Source organism: Macrobrachium nipponense, chromosome 24 (assembly GCF_015104395.2).
Source record: "Macrobrachium nipponense isolate FS-2020 chromosome 24, ASM1510439v2, whole genome shotgun sequence".
Lineage (NCBI taxonomy): Eukaryota > Metazoa > Arthropoda > Malacostraca > Decapoda > Palaemonidae > Macrobrachium > Macrobrachium nipponense.
Genome location: NC_061091.1, coordinates 8584633 through 8607084, shown reverse-complemented (window position 1 = coordinate 8607084; position 22452 = coordinate 8584633). Strand labels below are relative to the sequence as shown.

At 43.8% G+C, this 22452-nt stretch overlaps 1 protein-coding gene across 1 annotated transcript in view; it reads left to right on the top strand.

The window, feature by feature from the left end:
- Nucleotides 1-22452, top strand: part of LOC135205848 (mitogen-activated protein kinase kinase kinase 4-like) — a 65539-nt gene that overhangs the window by 8519 nt on the left and 34568 nt on the right. Inside the window, exons 6-7 of the mRNA XM_064237101.1 lie at nt 10898-11069; nt 14375-14562. Coding sequence (XP_064093171.1) covers nt 10898-11069; nt 14375-14562 — 360 coding nt within the window. The remainder of the gene's footprint in view (nt 1-10897; nt 11070-14374; nt 14563-22452) is intronic.

Genomic DNA, 22452 nt, shown 5'->3' with positions numbered 1-22452 from the left:
AAAAATGACGGAATATTACTAGGCCGTAAGAGTTTTAGCTTACAATTGCGTTTTTCAACTATTTCGGTAGAATCAAATTCTGAGCCGAACGTGGTTTTTTTTCTATTTATCGTGATTTATATGCAAATATTTTGAAAAAAGAGAAAAGCTTCAACCTTCAATCATTTTTAGTTGTATTCTACATAAAATTGCGCACATTTTCATATATAAAACTTTATGTAACAGCTAATTTTAAATGGTGCAAACATTTCGACAATCGCACAAAAAAAATTGATTTTTTGGGAGAGTTACTGCGCGGGACGTGGAAAAGAAAATTTTTTTTTTTTTTTTTCATAAATTCACCATAAAATCGAAATATTGTGCTAGAGACTTCCAAGTCATTGCAAATGAAGGTAAATGATTGAATATTACTATAATATATGAGTTTAGCACAATTGCGTTTTTTCGACCATTTCGGTAGTCAAAGTTGACCGAAAGTTGAAATTTTTGCACTTAACGTTATTTATATGAAAATATTTCGAAACTGATAAAAGCTACAACCATGGGTTGTTTTTTGTTGTATTGTGCATGAAATTGCGCACATTTCCCATATATAAAACTTTATGTAACAGCAAATTTAAAAGGGTGCAAACATTAGAACATCGCACGAAAAAATTTATTGGAAGAGTTATCGCACGAACGTAAGGAAAAAGTTTTTTCATAAATTCACCATAAATCGAAATATGCTAGAGACGTCCAATTTGTTGCAAAATGAAGGCAAATGATTGAATATTACTATAATATAGAGTTTTAGCTTATAATTGCGTTCTCGACCATTTCAGTAGAGTCAAAGTTGACTGAAGGTTGAAATTTTTGCACTTATCGTTATTTATATGAAAATATTTCAAAACTGATAAAAGCTACACTCATATGAGTATTTTTTTGTTGTATTTTATAGAAATTGCGCACATTTTCATATATAATACTTAATGTAAATGATAATTTGAAAATGGTTCAAAAATTATGTCAAAGTGACGAAATAATTTTGGAGATGTGTCACTGATGCTTTTAGTGCGATAAGAAAGAAATTCGCGCTTGCGCGCCTGCGTAGCGATTGTAAACAAAACAACGCCTTGATCCGTGAACTCCCAGCATCCCCCAAGGCGCGTGATTCAAAGTTTCGGCTGGTAGGCCTATAAGTATTTTTTTTTTCCGCAATTTTTTGAAAAAAACTTTTTGAGCCGACGTCTAATACGTCCAATCGGCATACGGGAGACATTTTGACTCGACATTAATACGTCCAATCGGCGTAAGAGGGTTAATAAGACAGTGATGGCAGGGTAGTATGGTTTGAGTAAATTTATTATACCATACGGACAGGGTAGGGAATATAGGGACACCTTTACAAACGTGCACAAAAGTTCACCTCCCCAAAACAGCTTCGGCTTAATCAGGTAGAAAAGCAGACATGAATGAGGAAGTGAGTACAATAAATAGGATAATCCCCTGGTAGTTCTTAAGGCTTTGATTATTATGAATGAAAAGCTTATGTGGCTAACAATTCCTACTAAGTAAGGAAATGAGGAAATGAAGGTAATCAAAAAATTCTTTTGTATCACACAAAGAGAGGTAACCTGAAAATAATTTAGTCTGAGAAAAACATACAGCTTCACAGTATACTAATAGGAGGGCTCAGTGGAAGAGATTAGTAGCCAAGTCACTTTATTGAGTGGAGGAGAGGAGATTTAGAAAAAGTTAGGCAATTTATTAGCATCAACTGTCTGACTATATCTAAATCTCTTCTCCTCCACTCAATAAAGTGACTTTGCTACTAATCTCTTGCACTGAGCCCTCCTATTAGTATATTGTGAAGCTGTATGTTTTTCTCAGTCTAAATTATTTTCAGGTTACCTCTCTTTGTGTGATACATAAGATTTTTTTTTTTGTTTTATTACCTTCGGTTTGGTGAAGACTGTACGTTAAACATTATAGCAGAAATAATGCTGTCACATATTATTAGGGGAAATTAAGTAGGAAAGTTAACACAAATTGTGGCTCCTACAGTAATGGGCAAAGGAATTTGACCAGTGTCACAGTGTTATTTTTGAGGATTATAATAAATTCTTATAAAATCATTTAAGGGCACCATTGATTCATATTTATGAGACTTGGGAGGCTTGCCCAAAGGATTTATTCTTAAGAAACCGGAACAACTGAGGTTGTACAGCTGAGTAGGAAATGACCAAAGAGAACGGATGAAAATTATACGGCAGAAGGCAATGCAGCTGTAGCCAAGTATAGTACAACTATCTATAGTGTGACATATACAGCACACGCTAAGAGATACTCCCTACAGGGTAAAATTCAGGAGTTTTTTGGAACATAAAAATATGGTATATGTGATGTTAGTGCTGCTTTCACCCAGTTGGTCAGAGAACCTTGGAAAAATTAAATCAAACAAGATCTTGGTCAGCCCATATTTTGCTTCTGACAATGATAATAATGTTAAATTTTATTTCTGGGCTCAGCTCGTGTCGCTGCGCGAAATATCCTTTAATCTATTATTTCTAGGGTAAATGTACTAACACATACCAGAGAATAAATAAAATAAAGAAAAAGGTCAGTAAAACTGACTCGCTCACCCTCCAAGAGGGTGTCGGTATGAACACTAGGCGAGTGAGACCACTACCACGAGCCAAAAACCAATAGAAATCTCCCACAACAAAAACCCTCCATGAGGAGAGCCGACCCACAGAGTGAGCAGCTCGTACTACTACTACTCCATCCCATGCTGCCGACTGCTGCGCCTCTGGTGGCCATCCTTTTCAGTTAGCGCACACGAGTCACACGTGATATTTTTCTCTCTGTGTTTTTTGTGCCCTTTCGTTGGATTTATCTATGATGGAGCGTGCAGCTATTGCAGCAGCTAAGTTAAGTACTCAGTATTTATGGTTAGTTGGTTTTTTCCGGCCCTCAGTCAGTATTTGCCGTTTTTTTAGGTATAAATACGAACTCGGGGTCGGAAGCATGGCAGCCATGGTTCTGCCGCGTGGTGGGTTCGTTCTCAGTCTCCCATACCTAGAACATCCCCTTATCTATATACGCTCTATATTTATTATCCATTTTACTTAGGGTACTGTCTACTCAGGTTTGTCATGCATGCATGTCTTTTACCTTATGTAGGCTTCTTCTTTCCAGACCCTAGTCCCGGCTCTTAGTATCGGCCTCTGACTAGCTTTGGAAGTGGTAGACTTTCCTTCGGGTTTGTTAGGTCCGTTACAACTCCTGGATTTTTTCTCCTACTATATTGTTTTCTTTCTTTTATTTTATTTTATTATAACATGTATTTTGTTGTGGCTAGGTAGTTAGGCGTCTGGCTTAGCCTAGGTCCTGGCTCCTTGAGCCTATGCTACCGCTCATCAGTTTCGGTTGCTTCCCTATAGCATCTCTCTGATCAGTCGGTTTTGGCCCAGTAGGTCTCCATGCTACGCTTTTCAGTTCAGTTGCTTCCGATAGCATCTCTCTGATCAGTTTGGTTGGTCCTAGGCTTAGTTGTCTTATTTTGGTCTTACCGCCTCGTGGTCACTACGCGATCACGAGACAGCCAGACGCCTGCCCAGTCCCCCCCTTCCCCCTCCTCCCGCTCTTCCATAGAGTCGGGGGAGGGTGGGTCGGTCTGCCCACGCTCGCTCCACATACCCGAGCATGCCTCCCTCTCTCCCCCCAGGCGGAGGGGCCAGGGAGACGGGACAGACCCAGACTGGAGCGACCTCTCCGGCTTCTCGGTCCGGAACCCCCGGTGGTGATGTGGGTGGGGGGGGTTACTGGCCTTTCCCCCCATCCGTTGCTTCCTTGTCGCTCCGGTTCGCTCGAGCCTGTATGTCTCCTCGCTCTTCCCGACCTTGCTAGGACTCCTTTCCTGATCGGAGTCCTGGCATCCAGCGGGAAGATGTTAGTCCACCCAGTAGAGGTGGACCGGAACATACAGTGGGTCCCTGCTAACCTTACCGCATTGCTGAGTTACTAAACTCCGCTACGCACTGGACTTGGTCCGGTTCTTGTTTGAGTTTTAGGTTTAAGCGTTATTAGATTAACTATAAGTTTTTCTAAAGTACCTTAAACCTTTTCCCCCCCTCCCTTACATGTCTTACCGATATCTCCGGGATTAGAGCCTATTCAGGCGAGACAGGGGGGGGTTATGCCCAAATTTTTTCCGAGCTCCGGCATGCAACGGAGTTCTTCTGTCCTTTAGCCTGTAAGTGTTATTTCTTTAAGATACTCAATGTATCTTCCCACTTACAGGCCACCAACTGTGAGCATCCGGGATGCGCCGCCACACTTCAGGACCCATGTGGACACGAAGTTTGCCGGTCCCATGCTCCATGCGCGACGCTGCACGGGGACATCCAGGTCTGGTACCATGAGACGTGTTCGTACCAAACATATGTTAACGATCTGGTGAGCCAGCTTTTAGAAAGGGGAGTGAGTAATCCCATCTCCGGTAGCTATGCTACCGCTTCTGTTTTAGTGCTTAAGTTTTCATCATCCACTTTAACTTAAGGCATCTAAGTTTAAGTTATATTTTAAGTTTTAGTTTTAAGTGATTCTTAAATCTAATCTACGCCCTCTCTCTTCCAGGCGCCGGCAGTGAAGGATACCGCACTGGCAACCCTCCCTGCGGGCCTGGGTCGGCGGTTTTGGGAAGAACGCCGCCAAGGGTATGCCCTACATCTTGGAGAAGCGGTTGGCGCTGTTAATCTTCCCCGGAGGCAAGGCGACAGGATACGTCGACCCAGTAGAGGCGGCCCTACTACTATCGCCTTCATCCAACAACAGCTGGCTGCCTCATTAACTGATCAAGACCAGGATATCTCCACGGTCGTCGCGACTCTAGATATTAATGTGGAACCTATGGTAGGTGTAGACGACCTGTTGGTCGAGGTAACAGTAGGGTGGACACCCAAGGGTCACCCTTGGGTGTAACTGTTTCTTCTACTCTGCAAAACCTCTCCATCCTTCCAAGGCTTTTACAGGTGATGAATTATATACTCCTCCTGACGCTTCGGTTAGACCTAAGGTCAAGGGTCAAGCAGTGAAATCCTTGACTAAGTCGTCGTCGTCGTCTAAGGAAGTCGACTTCGGCGTCATCCTCCTCACGTAAGTCTCCGGCTGCGAATCCCGGAGCAGACAGGTCTAAAGCTTCTAGCTCCGGCTCTAAGTCCTCGAGGAGTAATCCTCCAGAGAGAGATCTCGCACCCCGGCAGAGTCACCAGTTCCGCTACCCTTGGTTCCGATTCAGAGCCACCCCTCCACCTCCGCAGCAGCTCCGGCCTTGGACTCCAATGCTGGCCTGTTGCAACAGGTGGGCGACCTGGTTGGGTCCCTAAAGAGTAGCATGGAACAAATGATCTCTCGTCTGTCGGATAGGATTACTTCCCAAGACTCCATTATAGCCGGACTGAGAGAAGCCCCTCTAGCCTCTCCTCCACTTTCCAATACGAGTGGAACTCAGCTTCCTCCGTATGACTCCGCTACCTCGTTCTCGATGAAACAACAATCCATGGAGAGTAGCGTCATACGCCCCCTTCCAAGACGGTCTCATTTCCATACCGGAATTCGGAACTCGAAGGATAGAGGACTTCGAGTTCTTCCCGGAAGACCTCCAGCCTCCGTTCATAGGCTACGCAAGGCTTACAGCTTCAGCCATGGTTCGGGATGATAGGGTACCAAAGGAGACAGTCCTCTATTCACGAGGACCAGGCTCAGAGAGAATGGCTCAGATGTTTAGAGGACATGGATTGTTCTAATACCAGGATACAACCTTTCAAGAGTCCTTTACCATTTTCACAATGGATGAGAGTACCCCGCTCCCGTTCCTGACAAAGATCGCGAGGTCTACCATCCCAGCGGCCCAGAAGGGGGAAACCCATGCCTCAATTGAAGGAAGTAGATCCACATCTCCGTTGCTCCCCTCAGCCGGAGAATTGTGGGAGGACTTGCCAAACACCTTCTTCAGCTTGGCAAACTCAAACCTCGGACTGTGCTATGGAGCAGTTTGGTGAAAAGCTACCAGGCTCCTAGATGGCCTTATTCAGGCTGAATTTGACGCGAAATCGCGATTAGCCAGATCAATTAACTCTATGGCTATGTCCGAGCGTAGCAACCATAGCTTATGGCTCAGAACCGCTTTTTAAGCTCATGACCAAGCCCTGACTCAAACGGTACAGTCGGATATGTTTGAGTTTGCCACTGCTAGAACGAATTGTAGGAAGCATGTCCTACAAGAGGCAACCATTCGACATGAGCCGAATAGGTTACTCCTCGTCTAACATCTGGGGAGCAGATCTCTTCCCAGAAGCTATGGTGAAGGAAGTCCAGTCAGAGGCTACGAGGCTGAACCAGAGCCTTAAGGACCGTTGGGCCTTACGGCTAAGAGGAGACAAGACCTAACACCTAAGGTAAGGGAGAGGAAACCTAGGCGTTTCCATCCTTACCAGGAAAAGCAAGCCACGCTTTCCTCAGCAAGTTCCAGCGGTGCCCTTAGTGCAAACAGCCCAACCTTCCACCTCTAAGGCTCAATCACAGCCAATTTATGTGATATCCCCTCAGCCTCAGCCTCCACCTCTTATGCCATCTCTCCAGCTTACAATCAAGCCTTCGAGAGTCAAGCTTCACAGAAGTATGACCGCTCGGGTAAGGGAGGCAGAGGTAAGCGTTCCTTTCGTGGGAGAGGGTCGGGAGGCCCCTTTAACAGGGGAAAGCACTTCAGAGGAGGCCGAGGCGGTTACCAGAACCAATGAAGAACTTCAGGTAGGAGGGAGGCTGTTTTCACTTTCGCCACCGGTGGAACTTCAGCGAATGGGCTCAGAGCATAGTGTCAAAAGGCCGCCTGGGTTGGAGCTGGTTGACGAAACCCACCTCCATCCAGACCTTCCGTCAACTTCCTTCCAAAGAATTGACAGAGTACGCAGAGGACCTCCTTCAGAAAGGAGCTATAGCGAGAGTCAGAGAGATTAAAATTTCAAGGTCGCTTGTTCAGCGTGCCAAAGAAAGGCTCACAAAAAAGAAGGGTAATCTTAGACTTGTCCCGCTTAAACTTAGCCATCCGCTGCGACAAGTTCAAGATGCTCACGATCTCAGGTGCGGACCTTACTCCGTGGGGGGCCGTCAACCACCTCTATCGATCTTACAGACGCCTACTATCATATCCCTATTGCAAGACACTTCCGTCCGTATCTGGGTTTCAAGATAGGAGACCAGGCATTCTCCTTCAAGGTAGTTCCCTTCGGACTCAACGTGGCACCCAGGGTGTTCACGAAACTAGCGGAAGCGGTAGTGCAACAACTCAGATCACAAGGGATTATGGTAGTAGCGTATCTCGACGATTGGTTGATCTGGGCTTCAACAGTCGAGGAATGCAACAGAGCTACACTGAAAGTGATTCAGTTCCTGGAATATCTAGGCTTCAAGATAAACAGGACCAAGTCAAGACTCACTCCAGAGTCAGACTTTCAGTGGTGGGCATTCAATGGAATCTATCCTCCCATACTCTGTCGATTCCATCAACCAAAAGGAAAGAAATAGCGAAGTCAGTCAAGCAATTTCTAAGTCACAAACTGGCGTCAAGGAGAGTCAGGAGAGGATCCTGGGTTCTCTCCAGTTTGCATCAGTGACGAACGTCTTAATGAAAGCCAAACTGAAAGACCTAACCAGAATCTGGCGCTCACGAGCAAATGTCAGGGCCAGGGACAAAAACTATCCTCAGTCCTCTGATTCTAAAGAATCGTCTTCGGCCGTGGGCGAAAGTCAAGAATTTGTCAGTGTCAGTACCCCTCTTCAGTTCCCTCCACCAGGGATTACCATCCACACAGACGCGTCCTTAAGCGGTTGGGGAGGGTATTCACAGGTCCAAAAGGTTCAAGGGGGGGGGGGGGAACTTGGTCACCTCAGTTCAGTCAGTTCCATATAAAACGTACTGGAGGCAATGGCAGTGTTCTTGGCTCTAAAAAAGGTTGCGCCCCCAAACCAAAAAGTTACTCCCACATAAAGCTAGTTCTGGACAGCGCAGTGGTAGTACATTGTATAAACAGAGGAGGCTCCAAGTCACGTCATCTAAATCATGTGATGGTAGCCATCTTCTCCCTGGCAGACAAGTTCAGTTGGCATCTCTCCTTCTCACATAGCTGGAGTGAGAAACGTCATAGCAGACGCGTTATCCCGATCAGTGCCCCTAGAGTCGGAATGGTCACTGGACAACAGTTCGTTCCAATGGATCCTTCAAAAGAGTCCCAGGGCTACAGGTGGATCTCTTCGCATCTCAAGCGAATCACAAACTTCCCTGTTATGTAGCCCCCAACCTGGACCCTCTGGCCTATGCCACGGACGCCCTGGCTCTAGACTGGAACAACTGGAAGAAGATTTATGTCTTTCCCCAGTGAATCTTCTTATGAAAGTTTTAAACAAACTCAGGACGTTCAAGGGTCAAGTGGCTCTAGTAGCCCCAGACTGGCCGAAGAGCAATTGGTATCCCCTAATTCTGGAGCTGGGCCTTCGTCCTCTTCGGATCCCCAATCCCAAGCTCTCCCAGTCAGTACAAACGAAGACTGTGTTCGCTTCCTCAGGGATTCTCAAAACCCTAACTTTATGGATTTCATGAAGTTTGCGGCAAAAAGAGATGCGAATATTGACCCTCAGAATATTCTCTTGAAATCCGATAAAAGGGATTCAACTTTGAGACAGTACGATGCTGCTGTCAAAAGTTAGCAATCTTCCTGAGAGAATCTGATATTAGAATCATGACAGTTAATTCAGCTATATCCTTTTCAGATCTTATTTGGAAAAGGTTTAGCAGCTAGCACGATTACGACAAACAAGTCAGCCTTGAAAAAGATATTTCAATTTGGGTTCAACATAGACTTGACGGATTCCTTACTTCTCGTTCTCTTACCTAAGGCATGTGCTCGGACTTAGACCTTCTGTAAGGCCTACGTCAGTTTCATGGTTCTTAAACGATGTTCTAAAACTGGCTTCAGAAACCGACAATGACACATGCTCGTGTATAATGCTCTTAAGGAAAACCCTGTTTTTTATTAAGCTTAGCTTCAGGAGCAAGAATTTCAGAACTGTCGGCTTTATCCAGAGATCCGGATCATATTCAATCCTTCCCACAGGGGAAGTACTACTTTCTCCGGAACGTAGCTTTTTAGCAAAGAATGAAGATCCTTTGATGAGGTGGGAACCTTGGAAGGTACTACCCCTTCCACAAGATGTATCTCTTTGCCCAGTTACAACCTTACGAGCCTTTCTGTCCAGGACCTCCTCATCTCATCGGGTCCCCTCTTTAAGAGGGGAAAAAGGTGGTACTTTATCCATTAAAGGCATCAGGCAGCAAATCCTGTACTTTATTAAGCAAGCCAATCCTGACTCTTTCCCGAAAGCACATGATGTTAGGGCAGTAGCCACCTCAATTAATTATTTCCAACACATGAACTTCGATGAGTTGAAAAAAGTAATAACCGAGGGTGGAAATCGCCGACAGTGTTCAAACGCCATTACCTTAAGTCCTTGGAAGCTCTGAAATTTTCAGCAGTAGCAGCGGGAAACATAGTTTCCCCTGATTCTAGTTTAATTCGTAGTAGAAGATTCTAGTCCGTGCCTTTCTACCTGCTTCACCAACAGTTCGTCTATTCCTACCGTGTTCATTTCCATTCACCTGGTGTCTTAGCTGCTTTTATGATGATGTAGTGGGTGCCCCTTAGTTTTTGCTAGGGACACTCACAGATGATTATGGATTTTGATCTCATGGATGTTACCCCTTATTTTTATGCTAGGGGATACATCTCATTTATAATGGTTACGGGTTTTGTATATTAAGTCATGCCATTCCTTATATATTATCATTGTTGTTTAATTTGTTCATTTGATCTACTCTAATTGCCTATTATATTTGATACATGCCTTTACACAGATACCATTTTGTTACATGTAAGCCATTTACCTATGTACATATGTAAATTACCTTATGATAAGAAAACATGTTTAGAATTAAGAGTAATTTAAGCATATTTCTATTTTGTATCACTGTGTATTTGTATCTTTTTAGCAATTATTATTCTTTTTTATATTTACCTTTATTTTTTATTTGAGACCTATTCTTATTTATTTTATTACTTTGTTTACAATCTTGTGCTATTTCTCTGGTACGATTTCGCGCAGCGACACGAGCTGAGCCCAGAAAAGGATTTTGACGTAAGGAAAAATCTATTCTGGCGATTGGCTCGTGGTCGCCAGCGAAATCCCACCCTACCCATCCCTTCGCCCAAGATTGTCTGCTAACTTCAGGATGCCACCAGAGTGCAGCAGTCGGCAGCATGGGATGGAGTAGTAGTAGTACGAGCTGCTCACTCTGTGGGTCGGCTCTCCTCATGGAGGGTTTTTTGTTGTGGGAGATTTCTATTGGTTTTTTGGCTCGTGGTAGTGGTCTCACTCGCCTAGTGTTCATACGACACCCTCTTGGAGGGTGAGCGAGTCAGTTTTACTGACCTTTTTTTCTTTATTTTATTTATTCTCTGGTATGTGTTAGTACATTTACCCTAGAAATAATAGATTAAAGGATATTTCGCTGGCGACACGAGCCAATCGCCCAGAAATAGATTTTTCCTTACGTCAAAATCCCTTTTGTGCTGAGCCAGGTTAGCCCAAAGCTATGAATTTTTGAAGTTTTCGACCCCTAAATAAATGATGATAGGATAAGTTCAAGGTAAATCAGGTTTATTTGATAAGAAATATTTTTCTCATTTATCGTGTAGTACAATCTCAACTTTTTATCATATGTACATGTATATCAATAATTAGATTCGCATTTACTGGTTTGCAGAGTATTATTTGATCATAACATTATTTTATTCTATACTTTTAGCAGAAAAACCAAATTGAACGGATACAACGGAAGATTACACTTCTGGATCAGAGAATTGAGATTTCCCTTCGTGAAGACAAGGTGATTGGGAGAGTGTCAGCAACTCAGAGAGACAAGATAACTTTCAAGCCACGTAATGTTAGCTTTTCTTGGCAGCGCGGATTTAAGATTGGTTAGTACATGTTACATTGCCTTATTCTTTTCTGTAGTTGTAAGTAATTAAATTGTTTTTACATATTTTGAAAGTTTAGATTCGGAAGAATTTTTTTTGGGGGGGGATCATGTAAACTTTTTTTTAACTTCAGCTGTTGTCTGAAGTACAGTATAAAACAAAAATACTTATCAATTGAAGGGAAATAATTCAATAGAGACTTCATTCTAATCGAAGAGTGTAATTTAGGCCAGATAGGACTTTTATGTTATTCATGTCAAACAAAAGAAAGTACAGTGTAATAAACCAGTATGTAGAAAGCAGGGGTAGGAGGGGGGAAAGGGGGAAGAAAGGTAAGAAAAATACAAATTTAAGAGGTAAAACTAGAAATCAACAACATATGATGTTCAGAATGTAATATGATGTTCAGAATGTATGTAGACTGAATTTTAAGACCAGGTAAGTGGTTAAAGCTATTAGAAGCAATCACTAGAAGGATAAGAGAAGTGAAAGCCCCTTTCCTTGACTTATAGGACTGTTCTGAAGAACTTGTCTTTCAACAAAAGGTGAAAAAATTAACCAGACAAAGTGAAGGGAGTTAGACAGCTAGGTAGGGTGAGATTAAAGGGAATGATGAAAAGTAGAAGGGTGAAATTTGTGGGACATAAGGATGCAGAAAACCATGAGTAATGCTTAAATTGCACCATGCAAGACACACTGTAGGCAGTGCTCAATAGGAAACTGTGAAGCCAGTGAGATGAGGAACTTTAGTAATTCCATGATTACGAGAACATTTTACTATGGTAAATAAATTAGAAATTTATGTTTGCTGCTATTTTCTACTCTTTGGCTCTACTCCGCCTGTCACTGTTGCTTTTTAACATTATAAAAATAAAATGTCATTTTGCTTAAATAGGTAAACTTTAGTTTCTCCAGAATTATTTTCAAATTGGAAAGAAAAGAGCTGTGTCCTCAATCAAAAGTTAATCCTAGGGCTCACCTTAAATATTTTGTCAAAGCAAGGTAAAGATGCTGTGCAGGTAAGTGGGAAAATACTGAAGGAAACTGATGAAAAATGAAAGGCAGAAAATCATGCTGCTTGGGACCGTAGGGAGACCACAATGAACTTCTAGTAACTACATATATGTCTCATGGCCTGAAAAGCAAAATTCTCTTGTAAAAATAATAAATAATGGTAGTGAAAATCTGTAGATCTGTCATTGTAAACTGTTGGAAGGCAGAAAGTGTAGGGTGTTGGCTTGAGCTAGTGGTCAGTAACTTTTGTTGGGCAATTGGGCAAGGGCATATATCTGTGAATGGTTGCTGTATTTATTGTCATAGCTAATTGTACTTGGAGTTTACAGTATTACTGTACTACTTAGTAAACTTTCACGTACGAGTACATTTACGTTCATATTTGCCAGCATATAAAATACATCCCAATTTTTGGGAGCATAATCCAGGATGAAATTACCTCTCGTTTCCCTAATATTCGTAGTCCTTAGTATGGGTTATTTTGGATCACCTTACCTACTTATTTAGAAGTACTACAGTGGAACCTCAGTTTTTGTACATAATCCATTCCAGAACCTCCCACAAGATCTGAAATGTACAAAAACCGAAACAATAATTCCCATAGGGAATAATGTAAATACAATTAATGCATTCCAAATCCCCAAAATTATTTTTGAACAATCAACATCACTCTTACCTTGATGGAAAACACTTGTTAGTGTATGGAAGACGGAGAGGTTATTGTTTGGAAGGGGAATCTCCCTCCAGAAGGACTTCAGGTATCAAGGACCATTTGCCTTGTGGGGCAAAAAGAGAGAGAGAATTATCCTTATTTAAAAGAGTGAAATGTAAAGGTTATTGTATTTCTTTAAAATACTATCACATATAAGTTATGTAATTACAGTTCTATTATTATCATTACTTGAAAATATTAATAAACATATTTCTGGGTTCGACCTGTGTCTGCCGGTGAAAATTTGTTATGTGGCTTTTATATCTGCAAAGTCTTAACCTTTTTATGGGAAACCATAATATTTGTGTTTATGTTGCTCGTAGGCCCATAGTTTAAACTTTTACATTTGGCCTTCACCCCATAATCAGCATCATGAATTTCATTTGTTGACTACTCCTTATTTAGAGAAAATGTTTATGTTACATGTTTGCAAATGTGTTATCTAAGTAATTTTATGTTTACTGATTGTAAGTTAGTTTGAGTCATTATTGCTGAAACTATCCATATATATCACTGTGAAGTAGTGACACTTGTTTTATGCTTGATTCTGAGAGAACTGCTTCCTTCCACTGCTGCTCATAATTTACAAAAACTTAGTTTTCATTAAAAAGTTATGGACCAGTGATCAAGAATGGCCAGACTGTTGCTAAAAAATAATTTCCAAACTTTACATTTTAATCTATAATTGTTTGGTCATTTCACTGAATACTGTAGTGTAGTGATGATATTACTTATTAGTCTTAATATGGAAGGAGTCAAGGCGAAGGCTTTTGTATCTTAGGATGTACAGCTTTTAGTTTCTAAGTATAGCTCTGCAACAGAAATCTTGACAAAATGACAAATTTCCTAAGACAATTTGTATTTTTCATAGCTACAAACCTTAGGTCTTAACAATAAGATAATTTCTAGCACCTAGCTGGATTCGGTTGAATCGCAGATGAAAGCAAGGAATCTTGTGAGATCAGGCAACGCGTGCGTATATTGGGTGAAGAGTGGTCAAGGATCATGCATCTATGCCAGCACAAGTCTTTTCTTACCTGGGCAAGAGTTGTGGTTGACCTCTCTCGGCCTTTACCCGGTTCATTGCCTGTTTTGCTTATGTTTTAGTATGTGTGTGCCGTTATTATGGCTTCTGCTCCATATTGGCCTTGTCAAAGTGTGTGCCCTGGAACTCCAGGTTTTCTGTGTTCTTGTTTTTTGGCTTTGCCTGCGACAGATCCTCACGTCACCTGTAGTAGGTGTTTCTCTAACGTTTGTACAATAACAAATCCCTGCACGGAATGCCGTGCGTGGCCTAGAGAGCAGTGCTGGCGCTAGAAATGATCCTATTGTTTAAAACCAAAGGTTTGTTCGCGCATGAACAATTGTTGATTATAAAGAATTAATTTATCCAGATCTCTGAGCCTTATTATTAAAGGCTCTTCTCAGGCTGGTTAAATAGTTTATGGTAATAATGAAAAATTTAACCATCTTAAGCAATTGCTTAATTGGAAATTCCTTACTGAATACTTTTGTCAAAATGGCCATATTTTCCATATATTTTAAGCCTGGTACTATCATGTAACTACTCGATTTTCAGGTGCAGGACGTTTTGGGAAAGTTTACACAGCAGTTAATAATAATACGGGAGAATTGATGGCAATGAAGGTGTTACCACTACAGCCTAATGACCATAGATCCATCCGAAGAGTTGCAGATGAACTGAGGATCTTTGAGGGAATTAGACATCCCCATCTGGTTCAGTGCTATGGAGTTGAAATCCATAATGTAAGTTGTGAAATACTTGTGTTGTATAGTTGTATGTATACATGTAATAAGGAGACAAGTGTCTGTTTTGTAGTAATGAAGCTGTGAATGTTATCTGTAGAAAGTGAGCCAAGGAATGAATGAATGAAATGTGAAATTTAGGCTGTACAGATAAGAATTGGTGTACTGTCACCCATACAGTACTTAAGACAATGAAAAGATAAAAACAAGTAGAGTACTTGGACAGCAATATACAGATTCTAAAAATAAAAGAGGGATCTAAAGGAAACCAGTAGTAAACTCCACTATTGCATTAAAAGTAATGTTCAGAGAGGAAGGAGAGGAAGATGGAAGAAATGAGAAATGAAGCTGGAATGGAGATAAAGAGACATTTGAGTGACTGCAACTATGGACTGAAGGGATGATGCAAGCACCCTTTGCACTACCTGAGGTGCACTGATGGTAGTACGTACTAACTTGTAAGGCAGTGGTTCCCAACCGCAGGGTTGCAACCCAAATTAGGGTCGCGAGGGTATTTCCAAGGGTCTTACAAAATTATTATATTGATCATATTTTTATTTTGAGTAATGTAACTGGTGACCAGCCACTTTTTTATATACTAATTCATTGTATTAATTTTGTTAATCAGTTAAATTTATCAGCAAAGTATAAAAATTTTATTTCTAACCACTGACGAAAAGTTATTTTTTGTGCAAAAGGATATGCAAGTAAAGTTTTTTATTTTTAATTTTAACTTTTTGTACATGAACTTTCCTGCCAGATATATACTTAGCTTACGTCTCTGACGTCACGACAGAATTCAAAACTCGTGGCAAATGCGACAGGTAGGTCAGGTGATCTACCCCACCCGCCGCTGGGTGGCAGGTGTATGAACCAATCCCCCTTTCCAGTCATAATTTTTCTGTCGCCGGTGTCGACTACATCTGTTGTCGATACCTCTCGATTTTGGATTATTACTCGTTTTCGCCCTGGATTGTTTCATCGGACTTTTGGTGAAGTACCTGCTCCTTGGCTTGGCATTTGCGATTTGTGGACCGGTTTTTTATTATTCTTTTGATTATTCTTGGAATTTCATTATGTCTGATTTAGAAATTAAGAAATCAACTATGTTCAGAGTTTGTTCTGTTAGCGATTGTAAGGTGAGGCTACCGAAAGCTGCGGTGTAGACCCTCACACAGTATGCATGAGGTGTAGGGGAATGACTGCTCATTTATTAACCCTTGTAATGAATGTGGTAATTTGAATGAAGAAGAAATGGAAGGCGCTTTCTCTTATGTAAGAAAGCTTGAGAAGGACAAAGGTTAGGAAAGCTTCTTCTAGGAGTTCTAGTAGGTCTCACGCTAGCGAGTTTGAAGTTGATAACCCTGTTGTAGAACGTAGCGCCTTTACCAGTTTCAGCCCCTGACTTCCTGCATCGAACCCGAAGATGCGCCTTCGGAGGTGGACACTATGAGAGCCACTATTCGCAGCATGGAGCTGAAAATTAAAGTGCTAGAAGGTAAGAGTGATAGTAATTTGTGCAGTGATCCCAGTTCAGTGGAGGGTGCGTCTGATCGGCTCCCTAATGCTTCTAGGCCTAGACCTCTTCCAGACTCCCAGACCCAGTGGAGGAGGAAAGTCGAAAGCCGCAGGAAGGTTAGGGAGAACCCCCACCGGTCAGGCGTCCCCTCGGTAGCGCCTGATGTTCGCTCCAGGCTACCTTGGATCGCCGCCAAGAGAAGAAGTCTTACGGCAATGCTTCTCGTCTTCGCCTTCTCCTTCGCCCAAGCGTGGTTGGAGCTCCTCGGAAGCTTCTCGGCCGTCGAAGAGAGCCTGCAGGCTTCTTCCGCTCTCCCCCCCTCCAGCCCTGAAGTTTTTTCGGAAAATCCTGGATTGGATGTGAAGAAACCGAGGATGTCTTTGGAGTTTCGCTCTCCTAGTAAGGATCGAGCTGCGTCTCCCGTGAAGGACTTTGTTAAATCTCCTACACGTGTTTTGGCTAGTCTGCAGGCGGCGGAGATTACGGTCTTCTGGCTGACTCTTATAGTGACTTCTTGTCGTAGGAAGGACGTCTCGATCCCGATAAAGAAGTCCAGGCGCTCTTTCTCCAGGTTTACGCTATTCGTCAGGTAACCGCCCTCTCTCCAGGAGTGGATCGTAGTACGAGCGCTCTTCAACGGACAGGCGCTCTCCTGCGGACATCGTTTCTCCGTCGGACAAGGGGCATGCTTCCCAGGCATAGTCGAGCCTCTCCTGACAGGCGCTCGTCTCGAGACAGGATCTCTCCCGCTGGCAGACGCCAGGAGCCTGGTAGGCGTATTTCTCATGGGAGCCGCTCTCCTTCAGGCTTCCGCTCTCCTGTGACCAGACGCCCTTTGGTAGACAGGCGCTTTCTTCTCCTGTCAGCCTCCCTTCGCTTAGCAGGCACCAAGAGCCTGGTAGGCGCTCTTCTACTACAAGGCGCTATTCTCCCGATTTTCGCTCTCCTCGAGTTAGGCGCCGGGAATCTGTCAGACGCTTCTCTCCTGGTAGGCGCTCGTCGCAGAGATTCGCTCTCCTCGCAGCAGGCGCCAAGAGCCTGATAATCGCTTCCCGCATGACAGGCGCTCTTCGCCAGGCAGCCGCTCTTTTAGACAGGCGCCAGGAGCCTGATAGACGCTTTTCGCCTAATAGGCGCTCTTCACCAGATTTTCGCCCTGCGTTCGTTTTAGGCGCCAAGAGCCTAGAATACGCCCTCATCCTGACAAGAAGGAGTTTTCAGGCAGAATCTCAACGGAAGTTATGACTTCCCCGGTTAGATGTCAGAGTTCTTTTCCAGACGTTCTTCCAAGGATGGACTCTCGGCTGAGGACAAGACAGCCTATCATCGTAAGGATCGTGAAGGATCTTCGGCGGAAGAACAGGATCCCTCGGAAGAAGAAATTACTAAAGATTCCTCCGTTTCTTCATACAAGCGTTTGACGGACCTGTTGCTTTCAGGAATTCGGAGACGCCCTTTCTCCTGTCGCCCCGCCCTCGCCTCTATCGTTTATTTTCAACCTCGAAAACTTCAAAGGTTTCATCCTGTGTCAGGATGAAGCCTGCAATCTCTATGAAGAAGGCGCTTAGAGGTTTTGGTGAGTGGCTTCTTTCGAAGGAAGAGAAAGGGAAGACGGTGTTCTCTTTCCCTCCTTCTAAGCTAACTGGAAAACTAGGATTCTGGTATGAATCGGGAGAACCTTGGGCCCTTGTTCTTCCCTCCCGGCAGACTCGGACTTCTCACTGGTGGATTCCTCCTCCGAGCTCTGCCCTCATGTCTGCTAAAGAGGACATGGGGGTATGAATGAGCTTGACCACCTGTTGAAGGGAATGTTCCGAGTCCTGGAGGTGTTTAACTTCCTAGACTGGTCTTTGGGCGTTTTGGCCAGAAGACGCAGACCCCGGCTTCCATTTCACCTGAGGATCTTATCAGTGTTCTCACGTGTATGGATAAGGTAGTGAGTGATGGATCGAGTGAAGTAGCTTCCCTTTTCGGAGCGGGAGTAATCAAGAAAAGATCTGTTTACTGTTCGTTCCTGACTAAATCAGTATCTCATGCTCAGAGAGCCTCTCTCCTGTATTCTCAGCTCTCTCCTCAACTCTTCCCTAAGAAGATCATTCAGGATGTTTCTTGTGCCCTTTCAGCTAAGGCTACACAGGACATCCTAGCCCAGTCTACCAGGAAGCCTCACTCTTCTTCCAGGCTAAAACCAAGAGAGAGACTCCAGTTAGGCAGGAGCCCTTTCGAGGAGTCCCTCCTGCAGAGCTTCTTCTCTAGAGGATCTAGACCCGCTAAACGAGGGAAGACCTCTAGATCCATCAGAGGGAAGAAGTAGTATTCAAGTTCTCCAGACATCAGTGGGTGCCAGACTTCTGAAGTTTGCCGCGACGTCTGGGCCCAGAAAGGGGCGGACAACTGGCACTCTCGATTGTCCGCAAAGGCTACCTCATTCCCTTCTTATCAAGACCTCCGTTGACGACGACTCCGAGGGAGTTGGTAGCCAAGTACAAGGACCCCATCATGAATCAAGCCCTCTCTCTAGCAGTAGATCTTATGCTGGAGAAGGAGGCGATAGAACTAGTGAAAGATCCTCATTCTGCGGGTTTTTACAACAGACTGTTCCTAGTTCCCAAGAGCTCAGGAGGATGGAGACCGGTTCTGGATGTAAGCGCCCTGAATGTCTTCGTAGAAAGAGGAAGTTCGCCATGGAGACAACTTCTTCAGTGTTGGCGGCTCTTCGTCCAGGACTGGATGGTGTGTCCCTAGATCTTCAGGACGCTTATCCATGTGCCTATCCATCCTTCTTCACGGAAGTTTCTAAGATTCATGATGGGAGGGAAGATCTTCCAATTCAGGACCTTGTGCTTCGGCCTTTCGACAGCCCCTCAAGTTTTCACGGGTTTAATGAAGAATGTAGCGCAGTGGCTACATTTGGAGGGAGTGAGGCTCTCTCTACCTAGACGATTGGCTGATCAGAGCAAGCTCACAAGAATGATGTCTGGAGGACCTACAAAAGACACTTACTTTAGCAAGTTTGTTGGGGCTTCTGTGAACTTCCAGAAGTCACAATTAATCCCCAGTCAAGAGCTGATATACTGGGGATTCAGATGGCCGGTTTTCTTCCGGATTTTCGGGCATATCCAGTCCTCACCAGAGAGGATTGCTCATTGCCGAGAGAAACTAACGACTTCCTAGAGAAAGATGCATGCACAGCGAGGGAGTGGATGAGTCTGTTGGGGACACTTTCCTCGCTGGAGCAATTCGTTTCTCTAGGAAGGGTTGCATCTCAGACCTCTCCAATTCTTCCTTTACCGGAATTGGAGGTGTCTCTCTCTAGATCTGGAATTCTCCTTCATGATATCAAAAGGAATCAAGAAGGACCTTCTGGTGGGCAGATCCTCTCCGATTTGCAGAAGGTCTGTCTCTGTACATGCCAAACCCGAACCAAGTATTGTTTTCCGACGCGTCGGAGACGGGTTGGGGTGCGACCCTAGGGTCAAGAGAAGTGTCAGGCACCTGGGAGGGGGAACAGGTGTCCTGCCATCAACAACAAAGAGTTGATGGCATGTGGTTGGCGTTAAAAGCCTTCGAGCCCCACGTCCGAAATGCTATAGTTCAGGGTCAACTCGGACAACACCACAGCCTTGGGCCTTACATAAGAAAGGCATGGGGGGACACACTCCTTCTCCCTGTACGAAACAGCGAAGGACTTGCTGTTGTGGTCTCAGGCAAGGAAGATCGTTCTCCTCACCAGGTTCGTACAGGGAGAAAAGAATGTCAGGGCCGATCCTCCATGAGCAGGAGGAATCAAGTGCTCCCCTCGGAGTGGACTCTGCACTCAGAAGTTTGCCAAGACCTGTGGAGGTTATGGGGCAGACCTCATATCGACTTATTTGCGACAGCAAAGAACAAGAGAATAGACCTCTACTGCTCCCCGATCTCAGACCCAGGAGCAGTGTCAGTCGTTGCTTTCCTTCTAGACTGGAGAGGTCTGGACGTCTATGCTTTTCCTCCATTCAAGATTCTGAGTCAAACACTCAGAAAGTTTGCGGCCTCGGAAGCGACAAGGATGACGCTGGTAAGCTCCATTCTGGCCGGCCCAAGATTGGTTCACAGAGGTACTGGAATGGCTGGTGGACTTTCCAAGAGCTCTTCACAAAGAGTAGATCTGGCTCAGACAACCCCACTTCGATCAGGTATCCACAAAAAACCTCCCCGCTCTCAATCTGACTGGCTTTCGACTGTCAAAAGTCGTGTCAGAGCGAAGGGGTTTTCAGCTAAGGCAGCGAGGGATATCGCCTCAGCTAGAAGGCCCTCTACTCTTAGTCTACCAGTCGAAGTGGGACGTCTTTCGCAGTTTGGTGCAGGGAGAAAACCAGAAGCTTTCCTCTTCCAGTACCTCTGTGACCCAAATCGCAGATTTCCTGGTTTTTCTCAGGGAAAATGCGGTCTTGCCAGTTTCGACCATCAAAGGATATCAGAGCATGTTAGCAGCTGTGTTTAGGCACAGGAACTTAGATATCTCCAACAACAAAGATCTACATGATCTGCTAAGATCTTTCGAAACTTGCAAGAAACCCTCGTCTCAAATTCCGAGCTGGAATCTGGATGTGGTTCTTCGTTTCCTGAGGTCCTCGAAGTTCGAACCTCCCCAGTCATCTTCTTTCAAGGATCTTACGAAGAAGGCTCTGTTTCTTTGTCTTTAGCATCTGCCAAGGAGAAGTTAGCGAGGCTTCATGCTCTAGTAAGGAAGGGTAGGTTTCAAAGGATGGATTCCGTGATTTGTTCCTTCCTTCCTTCTTTTCTAGCTAAGAACGAGAACCCCTCAAATCCTTGGCCAAGGAGTTTGGGAGGTTTTCCAGGGCTTAGCTCCCCGGGTAGGGGAAGAGCCGGAAAGAACTCTTTGCCCTGTGAGGACTTTAAGATACTACCTCCAGCGGAAGAAGTCTCTTAAGGGCATTAAGGACAGACTTTGGTGCTCTGTAAAGGATCCCAGTAGACCATTGTCTAAAAATGCTTTGTCCTTCTTTATTAGAAGCCTCGTGAAGGAAGCACATTTGGCTTGCGGTGAGGATCAGTTCAAGCTTTTGAAAGTCAAGGCTCACGAGGTAAGAGCCATTGCTACGTCTGGCTTCAACAAGAATATGTCACTCCAGAATCTGATGAAAAGCAACATTCTGGAGATGCAATTCAGTATTCGCGAACCACTACCTTAGAGACGTCAAGATTACTTACGATAAGGTTTCTTCGCGTTAGGCCCGTATGTATCGGCGGATTCGGTGCTGTGGCAGGGAGCTGAAGCATATCCTTTGTAAATTTTTTTACCCCTATTGTTTGTAATTGTGTTTTTATGGTTGTTTGAAAGAGGATGCGGGTAGGCATCTCTTTCTATTCGTAGTGCTAACATTAGAATGGTTAGGTGATCGTTTGTGCTAGATCTCCCTGCATTGGTAGTGGTCAGGCTCTGTCATTTAAGAGGGCAAAATCCCATTTTGTGGACATGATCCGACTTGGATTCTACTGAGTAAGCGGATATCAAATCCCTTCGGTAGACCCAAAGAGTCTTTTCAGCTGTAGGTCACGCCCTCGCTGTAGCTCTTCAGGCTTTGCAGACTAATAGACAGTAACTATGAAGTCTTCAGCCTTATCAGGTAAGAACCAGGTTTGTTAGTATCCTACAACATATGTTGTTTCCCCTTTTTTCCTTGTTAGCTCTGTCTCTTTCCCTCCACCAAGGGTGTCAATCAGCTAAGTATTATCTGGCAGGAAAGTTCAATGTACAAAAATGCTATTGTTATTTTGTACAATAAAGAAATTTTTGTACATACTTACCGCTTGGCCAGATGTATACGATTGAATGGTCCCTTCCCAGCCTCCCCTCAGGAGACAGGTGGAAGAGAAATTATGACTGGAAAGGGGGATTGGTCATACACCTGCCCACAGCGGCGGTGGGGTAGATCACCTGACCTACCTGTCGCATTTGCCGCGAGTTTTGAATTCTGTCGTGACGTCAGAGACGTAAGCTAAGTATATATCTGCCAGGTAAGTATGTACAAAACTTTATTGTAAAATAACAATATCATTTTTTTCATTCCCATTTCAAATGTATTTAAATTCATTGTGTTAGTAAATATAAACGGAAATATAATAACGAAAGCTCATAAACATTTTGCAAGAGTAACTGTAACATGAAATGGTTGGATTTATTATTACAATTAGGGTTGCTACTCCAGGTTAATTCTGCATTTAGGGTCGCAACCAAAAAAGGTTGGGAAACTGCTGTAAGGGTAAGTGAGTAAAGGGTTTGTGTAATAATAAGCATTGCAAAGTTTCTATTTGCAAAGACCAAAAGGTATTCCATTTGTACGTTTCTGCATCACTTTTCATGATGA